Here is a 10,954-nt window from a genome sequence, read left to right as displayed (position 1 = left end):
AAAATGAATGGAATAACTAATCAGTAAATTTTAAAAGAAGCATTCAGCAACTAAGAATAACCAGGTCAGTCATGATCTCATTGAATAGCAGAGCAGACTCCAACAGCCTGAATAGCCTATCTTCTACTATTGCATCTTAAGGTCTTAAGTCCCTTGGACCCAATATGTTGTATTCTCGGACACTAAAGGAATAGCTGCAGAGATAATGGATGCACTAGTAATCTTCATTAGTAATCTTCACTAGTAATCTTCCAAGAGTCATTAGAATCTGAAGAAGTCCAAGTACTGGAAGACAGCCAATGTAACACATTCAAAAATGGAAGACAAAAAGATCCAACTATAGGCCAGTTAGTTTAGCATCTGTCATTAAGAAAATGTCAGCCTAATGTATAGGATGTACTTTGAGCATTTAGAAATGCATAATAAAAATCAAGCAGACTCAGTATAGCTGCATGAAGTAGAAATCATGCCTGACAAATTTATTAAAGTACTAGAGGTGGTAACAAGCAGGATCGATAATATGAAACAAGTTGATGCAATATATTTACGTTTCAAAGAAGCATTTGATGAGGTACTGCACATAGAGTACTTAAGAGCTCATGATGTTGGGAGTAGTATATTAGTATGGACACAAGACAGAGTTGGAATAAGAAGGGGCTCTCTCTGGATAACAACCTCTAACTAGTGAAATGACACAGGATGTGTTGGGGCTTCATTTATTTACAATACATATTGATGACTTAAATGACAGAGTTAAATGTATTGTCGCTAAGTTTGTGCATGATACATAGGCAGAAAGGCAAGTGGCAAGGATAACAGATTCTGCAGAGAGATATAGATACATTAAGAGAGTGGGTAAAACCTTGGCAGATGGAATATCATCTGAGAAAATGTGAAGTTATGCACTTTTGAAAGAAGAATAGAGATGCTGATTTTTTAAAAACTGGTGGAATATTATAGAATGCTGCAACAGAGGTGGTTTGGGAGGTGCTTGTGCATCAATCACAAAAAGCCAACATTCAAGTTCAGCGGATAATAAAGAAGACAAATAGAATGTTGGTCTTTATTTCAAATTGAATGGAGTATAAATATAGGAAGGTTTTGCTAAAACTATACAAGGCACTACTCAGATCACAAGCAGTGGAACACAGGAAACACTGGCACAGGAGGCAGTCCAGAAAAGGTTGGTACCAGGTGTGGAGGACTGTCTTATGAGGAGAGGCTCAATAGATTGGACTTGTTGGAATCTAGAAGTATGAAGGACAACCTTATTGAGACCATCAAGAACCAGGGGACATAACCTCAGAGTAAGGATCATTAAAGAAAGTGATGAAAAAATATTCCCCTCTTAAGGGAAGTGAATCTGTGGAATTCTATACTACAGAAAACTATAGAGGCTGTATAGTATATTCTAGTATATTCAAGGCTAAAATAGACAGCATTTCAATTGAAATGAATCTAGAATTATGGGGAAAAGACAGGAAAATGGAGTTGAGGATTATCAGATCAGCCAGGATCTCAATGAAAGCAGAGTTGATTTGACAGGCCAAAAAGCTTACTTCAGCCCCTACATTTCATTGTCTTATGGACCATGTTTCCGGATAAGAACAGTTCAGATCCTGACTAGTCCATGAAAAGAATGAATCTGGGATTTCTGACGAATGACTCAGTTAACAGTTTTTCTTGATCTAATTTATCAAATCCACATTTGAGATTTTCGCAATTAAAAGGTACCTCTCTTCCAAAGAGAATGGTTCTAAATTTTCCAACCTCTCCTTATAACTGAATTCCTTAAACTCAGGTATTATTACTGTAAATCTCCTCTGGACCCAGGTATTCCTTAAATGTGATGTCTAAAACCACAACACTCCAAATGAGGCCTAAAAAATGACTTACAAAGTTCCAGCATCATCGCCATTTTATCTTCTAATCCCCAATTTATAAACCAAAAGCCTTATACGTTTAAGTCATCTTAAAAATTTGACCTGCCACTGTTAGTGCAGCAAGAGTATTAAGGGGGAAGTGCTTGAAATTACAACTGATAAATAAAGTGATTAGAAGTTTGGCTCATTTGGACAATGCCAAATACGCACCTTGACCTGACAGATCATCACAAAAACAAAGCAAGTGAAATATGGGTAAAGCTGAATGTTGTTGGCTAAATTTCAAGGCTGCCTATGGCCAAGGGCTTAAGGGCAGCAGGCAAATGAGAAAGGAAAAGGAACCAAGATTGGAACACTGGGGTATTCAAAGGATGAAGTTAGAAGCCAATATTCTTGGAATATGCATGTTTTAAAGAAAGGATGGACATAAGGAAGGGAAATATTTTTAAGGGAGTAGAAATTGCTTTGGACAGATGTTCCACAATGCATTTACACAATGGGGAGCTACTACAAGGCTGTTAATCAAAAATTTCAATTGAACTCCACTGAGGAAAATCAAATCAAATCTACATGTATATTAACACAACAGATTCATAGGAAAATTGCCAAGAATATCCTGCTTTAAAAAAATGTCATACCCCATGCAAAAGACCAGCAAAAGCCCCTTATAATGCAACAAATAGATTTGTATCCACCCAACTGCTATAAATCAGTGTATTAGCAGATCAGTGTTAGACCCTAAAAGAGAGAAATGTTGAGAATTTTACAAATCAAAACATTATACTTTCAATGACCAAACTGCATGTTACATCATACAATAGAGCTACTTTCTTTTATTCGGCATGGGTTCTGTCAATGCAGTTAACGGAGTTAGATGCACGGCCAACTCAGCATACTTTGTTTTATTTTGTTATTACTGGGCAGTATCTGTAGACATAGTACTGAATGAAGCCAAGATGTGAAAACCCTTATCCAGTGACATCGTTTCATTGTAATTAAATTTAATTGTAAAGCTGTATATTACACTGGCATAAGGCAACTGAAAATAAATTAAAAAAAACAAACACACTTAGAAACATTTTCTACATGAATATGAAGCAATCAAGCATTCTCTGAACTTAAATCAAGCCCACACCTGTAGACATTTAAATCTGGATTAAATACTGTATACATCTCAAGCTACAAATTCAGATTTAATGTTATTGAGTGAAACATTCAAGTAATTTTTACATCTTTTATGGGCATCAGTTTGCAGCCATTCTAAGGCCAGAGATGCAGTTCACCTTATGTATCATGCTTTAAAATGCTCAGGCTGGGCTTTCTTTTCCCCTGACATGATGTTTATTCATCTTACTCCAATCCATATACAAAAAGTGAGCAGCCTTGATTTGCTCATGACTCTTTGCTTTAATATTACACAATTATCAAAAGTCTAGAAAACTTTGTAAACCTGTAGCATAGCTTCGGTGCTCATCTCTCCTCTCTTTTCTCTGGAATTCCAGACTCAATTAAGGTAGCCTTGTACTGCTGCAGGCAGCCACAGATGCTTTTTACAAACCCTTTGGAGAGGGGAAAGAGTGGGAAACCTATGTCAGGGTAACCACGTTTTTCTGGAAGGAAGCTCCTATAACTCTTTCGCCTTTTTTTTGGCCTGACAATAGCTTGTGATGATGATCCCTTCTGCTCCAGAGTTACGGAGCAAGCTTCAGTAGGTTGCTGCTCAGTAGAATCAGTCTCCAGACAGATATTTTCATCTGAACCTGCTTCTGCTAACAACGTCTGTGGCCTACTACTCATATGATCTTCAGAATTTTCTATCCCAGGCTCCCTAGCAGCTTGAGCAGATTCAACAACACTTTGTGCTGCAGATGGAGACAGACCATCCACTCGACTGTCTGCCGTATCAGAGGAGATCTGAATAGACTCATCGTCAGCATTATTGCCAAGTTCAATGCTTCTTTGGATCATTTCATTGACTTCCAGCCAAGACTCCATTCTGTAGACAAGTCGCCACCCATTGGTGTAGAAGTGCTCTTTTATTTCTTGTTCAAAAATTTCCACAGGTTTCTGAATGAGTTGAGTCATAGATTGCACCAGTTTTATAAGGGCCATCTCATTGTAACAACGACTATTCTCATAACCCTCCTGAAGACCACGGTCACTGTCAAATCCAGCCTCATTGTAATAGGGTTCATTTACTAGGATCAGACCTGGAAAGTCAATCATGGAAATTTTCAAGTTATATTGAGCAAGTAAAACAAAGCTTAAACATGAACTGATAACCTGCATGTATTTACAATGTCTTGTTGGATCAAGAAGGGAAGATTCCAACATCAAATTTACAAAGATCCAACACAATTAAATGGAGACAATGTAATCTTCAAAGTTTGTGCGAAGATTTGTAGCTCGGGGCTCGTTGTTGTGGTTCTGTTTGCCGAGCTGGAAGTTTTTGTTGCAAACGTTTCGTCCCCTGGCTAGGCGACATCATCAGTGCTTGGGAGCCTCCTGCGAAGCGCTTCTTTGATGTTTCCTCCGGTGTTTATAGTGGTCTGTCCCTGCCGCTTCCGGTTGTCAGTTTCAGCTGTCCGCTGCAGTGGTTGGTATATTGGGTCCAGGTCGATGTGTTTGTTGATGGAGTTTGTGGATGAATGCCATGCCTCTAGGAATTCCCTGGCTGTTCTCTGTCTGGCTTGCCCTATGATAGTACTGCGTGACACACACGCAGACAACAAGCAACATGAATTCGACTGGGACAACACTACTATCATAGGGCAAGCCAGACAGAGAACAGCCAGGGAATTCCTAGAGGCATGGCATTCATCCACAAACTCCAACAACAAACACATCGACCTGGACCCAATACACCAACCACTACAGCGGACAGCTGAAACTGACAACCGGAAGCGGCAGGGACAGACCACTATAAACACCGGAGGAAACATCAAAGAAGCGCTTCGCAGGAGGCTCCCAAGCACTGATGATGTCGCCTAGCCAGGGGACGAAACATTTGCAACAAAAACTTCCAGCACGGCTAACAGAACCACAACAACAATGTAATCTATTAATCTGTTCCATTGTCAAATAATGTATAACAGTCTTATACAGCACAGAAGGGGCCCTTTAACCCATCAAGTCTGTGCTGATTTATCTATCCTTATCTACCTAACTTTTCAGCATATGCTTTGCTAGCAAACCTTGGAAAAATAAATACTTTATATCCTGGTTACATTGTTCAGCTACTTCAACTTCTGTTCTAAAACTGGTGGAGGCAGTATGGGAATTCAGTGCAGAAAGAAACAGATGCTTTTTAATTTGCTTTTTTGGCTCATTGCTTCCAAGGTTGTTTTTCTTCTTTTTAAAAAAAAGGATAAATTGAAGCCAGGATTGGAGGAAGCAAAAAAGTAAGTGACTGAGGAAAACTACATTGGTTGGTAATAGCTGCTAAATTTGATGATTCAGAACAGAGAACACCACAGCACAGGAACAGGCCATTCAGCCTACCAAACCTGTGCCATCATATAATGCCTTTTTAAACTAACAAAAACTTCTTGCCTCTACGCAGACCATGTCCCTCTACTTCCTGTCTACTCACGTACCTGTCAAGATGCATCTTAAAATGTTGCCATCGTATCTCCTTCTACCATTTCCTCTGGCAGTGCATTCCTGGCACTTATCACCTCCTTTCTATAAAAACTTTGCCTGTCGTACCTTCTTTAAATTTATTCCTTTTTAGCTTTCTACCCTGGGGAAGAAAAAAAGCTTCATCTATCTATTCTATCCAATGCCACTCAATTCTGTAAACTTGTATCAGGGCACCCCTCAGCCTCCAACGTTCGAGTGAAAAGAGTGTTTGACCAATCTCTCCTCATAGCTAATTCCCTCCAAACAAAGCAACATCCTGCTAAACAGATCCTATTCCCACTCCAAAACCTCCATATCTTTGTTAGTTTAGTGACCAGAACTGTATAGAATAATCCAAACATGGCCTTACTAAGTTCTATACAGCTGCTACACGACTTGCCAATTTTTATATTCTATACCCTGACCGATGATGGCATGCATGCCATATGCCTTTGTAACTACTTTATCCATTTGTGCTGCTACATCCAGCGAACTGTGGACCTGTATGCCTAGATCCCTCTGTATGTTATACGCTAAGCTTTTTAAGGGATTAAGAGAAAGAAATTAGAATTGGAGGGGAAGTTAGCCAGAAATCTACAAGCTGATATCAAGAATATCTAAAGGTATTTAAAAATGAACAAAAAAAGTGTTGGTCCTCAAGAGACACACAGATGGGAAGCTAATAGTAGATAAGAAATATCAAATTAATTAGTTAAATATTTTGTTTTTAGCTCCACTACACAGGATTCAAAAAAATTTCTATTAATAGCTGTAAATCATAAAGTTGAAGAGACAAAGTTGGTGAAATTACAATTACTAGGGAAGCAGAATGGAATACTGAATTACCTCGATTATCCGAACTAGACGGACGGGGAGTATTTTGTTTGGATGACTGATCTGATCGTAAACAAGGGAAGCATTTACAGGACCTTGAGATCTTGCTTGGATAATCTGAAATTTGAATAATTGATGTTCGGATAACTGAGGTTGTTCTGTACATCAATGAAGTGTGGATTATCAAACCCCCTCGTTCTGACAGATTTCATTCTAGCGCCCTACAACAGGGGTACAATGTGGTAATAGGTAATTAATTTTCCAAATTTTGCTAGACCGTGGAATAGATTTCAAAGGTAAAGTAGTAAATATTCAAGGAAGGGAGACTATAGGCCAATTAGTTTGACAGCTGTCATTGGAAAAAGTTAGAATTGATCATTAAGGTGGTTATAATAGGTCACTTCGGAAAACAAAACCAAGGTAATTGAGAAGAGTCAGAGTTTCAAAGTAAAATCACGTTAACCAATTTATGAGAGCTCCTTGAATGAATAATGTGATGTGGATAAAGGGAAACCTGTAGACATACTGTACTTGGATTTTCATGAGGCATTTAACAAGTTCCTGTTAAACAGGCAACATATTAGCACAGTCAGAATAATACTTGGGTTGATTGAAAACTGCATAAATCAATCTTTCATACACTGAGTGTAAGTCATGCTCTAACATTTCTCAGTTTATTACCTATTAAAAGTGTTTACATTATTTTTATAGTTACAAATGTTCTACCTACTACAATAGACAAAAAATTGTACATCTCAGAAGACTAGGGACCTATTTGGTGGCAACACTATGCACACCACATAGAATATGTGATTAAAGGGGACACTTGTAAATTATTCACTTGTTTTTTGCCAAATTTTCACACCAATTGTTATTTACTGCCCAAGGATTGGATACTGCATTCAGGTTGATATTTTGTCCAGATGAAATATAGGACTTAACCCACGTCAAGCTGCCCAAGTGATCTACTTCTGGATTCAGTTTTCCTCACTTAGTCAGCACTTGATATGATAACATTAGGGTTAATTTGCTCAAACAAACAAATATTCAGTAGAACTGACATTTCTTGAAACTAGTCACCTTTTGGACTCTGTCTAAATGGAACACACCTTGACTTTTTCCACAACCATAAATTTGAACAGAGTATCCCTCACATATCTTCATATCCACGCTAGTTATGGCTTGGCATAAAAGTGAAATATTTTGTTATCAGTCACACAGTACTGTCTTTTCCAAATTCATCATCTGTTGTCTTCACAACTGCAGCCTAATCAAATGAACATTGCTGTCATAATTCCTTTTCTGGAAGTAGGCTTTCCAGATAGTCACATTGCAGTTGAATAAATGGAAGGATTACAATAGTGTCCACATCACTGTCAAGAGCAGCCAGACCCTTAACTCCAATAAACACATTCACCTGGATACAGCATCTTGGTCAATTCACCTTGACCTTTGCAAATTGCATAGCTTCAATAGTCAGCAAAATGCTTCTCTGCAAGAATTTGCAAAGAGATGCCAATTCACTAAAGACATACTGAACTCTTAATTCAAATCAATATTGTGGTTTTTAAGCATTTTCAGGCATTTGTTATATTATTGCACTTATTCACTTGTGTGCAATACTCTATCAAGATGTTGCAGTTTCACACCAGTGTATTCATGTGAAAGCATCTCACTAGTCACTTCATTTCATTCAGTTTCTGGATTAGTGGTGCTGGAAGAGCACAGCAGTTCAGGCAGTATCAGAGGAGCTGTAAAATCGACGTTTCGGGCAAAAGCCCTTCATCCTGATGAAGGGCTTTTGCCCGAAATGTCAATTTTACTGCTCCTTGGATGCTGCCTGAACTGCTGTGTTCTTCCAGCATCACTAATCCAGAATCTGGTTTCCAGCATCTGCAGTCATTGTTTTTACCCTCATTTCATTCAGTGGCATTTCAACTGTATCAACTGACATTGTAAAGGTCTACAAAAATTGTCCTTTCTTCATACTGGATTTACTGAACGTTGCATACATTTGTATTAGAAATATTTCATGACTTTGTATAATTGACACCTATTTGCACTCAATTATCACCTATTCCCAGGTCTTCTGTGAGCCCCATAATGTGGTTAAGACAAATATTAGATTCAGTAAGACTGCAGCTAATCCATTTTCCCTTCCAGCAAAACGGAAGCTCTGTCTAATTTAAGTGTTTGTAAATCAACATCACTGTTAACATAAAATTTCTTGATTGCTGTCATAATTGATGCACTGTCGCAAGCAGTCAGTTTCAACATTCATGATAGTCATAAGTCCTATTTGGAAAAGCATAGTGTGATTAAAGGCAGTCAGCATGGCTTTGAGGGGGATGCTGCCTGACCTGCTGTGCTGTTCCAGCAATAAAGTTTCAACTTTGATCTCCAGCATCTGCAGACCTCACTTTCTCCTTTGAGGGGGACAGGTCATGCCTTACAAATCTTAGTTTTTTGAGGGGGTGACAAGACAGCTCGATGACGGTCGAGCAGTGTATATGCTGTATATGGACTTCAGCAAGGCATTTGATAAGGTTCCCCATGGTAGGCTCATTCATAAAGTCAGGAGATATGGCATACAGGGAGATTTCGCTATCTGGATTCAGGACAGAAGGCAGAGAGTGGTTGCAGATAGAATGTATTCTGCCTGGAGGTCAGTGGTGAGTGGTGTCCCACAGGGCGTTGTTCTTGGGCCTCTGCTCTTTGTAGTTTTTATAAATGACTTGGATGAGGAGGTTGAGGGGTGGGTTAGTAAATTTGCAGATGACACAAAGGTTGGAGGTGTCTGCGATAGTATCGAGGGCTATTGCAGGCTGCAGCACGACAGACAGGATGCAGAGCTTGGCTGAGAAATGGCAGATGGAGTTCAACCTGGATAAATGCAAAGTGATGCAGTTTGGAAGGTTGAACTCAAATGCTGAATATAGGATTAAAGACAGGATTCTTGGTAGTGTGGTGGAACAGTGGGATTTTAGTGTTCAAGTGCAGAGATCCCTCAAAGTTGCCACCCAAGTGGAAAGGGGTGTTAAGAAAGCATATGGTGCTTTGGCTTTCATTAACAGGGGAATCGATTTTAAAAGCCACAAGGTTTTGCTGCAACTGTTCAAGATCCTGGTGAGACCACACTTGGAATATTGTGTCCAATTCTGGTCGCCCTATTATAGCAAAGTTACGGAGGCTTTGGAGAGGGCGCAAAGGTTTACCAGGATGCTGCCTGGACTAAAGAGCTTGTCTTACGAAAAGAAGTTGACTAAGCTTGGACTTTTCTCTCTGGAGAGAAGGAGGACAAGAGGAGACCTGATCGAGGTATTGAGAAGGAGCATCGCTCCGAAAGCTAGTGTGCTTCCAATTAAACCTGTTGGACTATAACCTGGTGTTGTGAGATTTTTAACTTTGTACACCCCAGTCCAACACCGGCATCTCCGAATCAAGGTAATGAGAGGCATGGATAGAGTCAATAGCCAAAGACTTTTCCCCAGGGCAGGTTTGACTGGCACGAAGGGGGTCATAGTTTTAAGATATGAGAAGGAAGGTATAGAGGAGACATCAGAGGTGGGTTCTTTATGCAGAGAGTTGTGAATGCATGGAATGCATTGCCAGCGGTGGTGGTGGAAGCAGAGTCATTGGGGACATTTAAGCGACTGCTGGACATGCAGATGGATAGCAGTGAACTGAGGGGTGCGTAGGTTAGGTTATTTTATTTTAGATTAGGATTAATCCTCGGCACAACATTGTGGGACAAAGGGCCTGTTCCGTCCTGTACCTTTCTGTGTTCTACGTTCTAAAATTCCCAGGAGTCTTGTAAACTCAGATTCTAGTCAAAATGACATAGTAAACATTTTTAAAATATCTGAAACATGATTTGCACAATCAAAGAACTATCTCTGTATGACAAAATCAATACTCTACAAATTTGATGGTGAAATTCTTACAGCAATTAATGCCATTCACCACGCAATCATGAAAGTCTTGTACGGAAAGCATGACATATTCATCTTTATCACAAGTATGTTTTAAGAGAAGAAATTTCAACATATCAGGATTGGTCCTTTTGTTCTCTGTACACTCCATCCTCATCTTGATGTTCTGGTGTTTCAGTGAGTATTCATAAAACTACACCTTTATTAGTTTACAAAACTAAAGCAATGGCAACCACGTATACTATTCGATTCAAATGCTGTAACAGATAGTCCAATTCCCAATGCGATCCCAGTGAACTCGCCTCCAGCATTTGCTTTAGAGCAAATAGTGCATATGACATCATCCATTGCACGATAAGCAAAAATTCCACTAATTCATATGTTGCATTTATGTTGTAGATGGTGTTTCTGTTTCAACAATCCCAGAAAGCCATTCCCTTTTGAAATGTGCACAGGAATTAATATGGACTTATTTGCTTTTGGATGCATTTTACCAAGAGAACAAAAATGAAAGAGAAATGCAACTTGCTACTTGCATCACTCGTTAACCCTTCCCGATTGTTCACACACTTCACAGACCTCGTGCCTGATCCTCCTGGTCATTGCTGAGAAGACTGAATACCCAGGACTTTGGAACCTCTTCCTCCAGCTTTTGACTTGAATCCCTGACTGGAAATTATCGGC

At 39.3% G+C, this 10,954-nt stretch overlaps 1 protein-coding gene across 4 annotated transcripts in view; it reads right to left on the bottom strand.

The window, feature by feature from the left end:
* Positions 1-453: 453 nt before the first annotated feature.
* LOC122562329 ((E3-independent) E2 ubiquitin-conjugating enzyme UBE2O) overlaps positions 454-10,954 on the bottom strand; it is a 161,442-nt gene continuing 150,941 nt past the window's right edge. For 3 of the 4 annotated variants that reach the window (XM_043715202.1, XM_043715200.1, XM_043715201.1), the window contains one exon: positions 454-4,093. In XM_043715202.1, coding sequence (XP_043571137.1) covers positions 3,354-4,093 — 740 coding nt within the window. In that variant the 3' untranslated portion in view covers positions 454-3,353. The remainder of the gene's footprint in view (positions 4,094-10,954) is intronic. The other variant, XM_043715203.1, reaches the window with a different exon arrangement.

The sequence above is a fragment of the Chiloscyllium plagiosum genome, chromosome 24 (genome assembly GCF_004010195.1).
Source record: "Chiloscyllium plagiosum isolate BGI_BamShark_2017 chromosome 24, ASM401019v2, whole genome shotgun sequence".
NCBI lineage: Eukaryota > Metazoa > Chordata > Chondrichthyes > Orectolobiformes > Hemiscylliidae > Chiloscyllium > Chiloscyllium plagiosum.
Note: the sequence above shows the minus strand (reverse complement) of the source record. Positions and strands in the feature narration are given on the sequence as shown.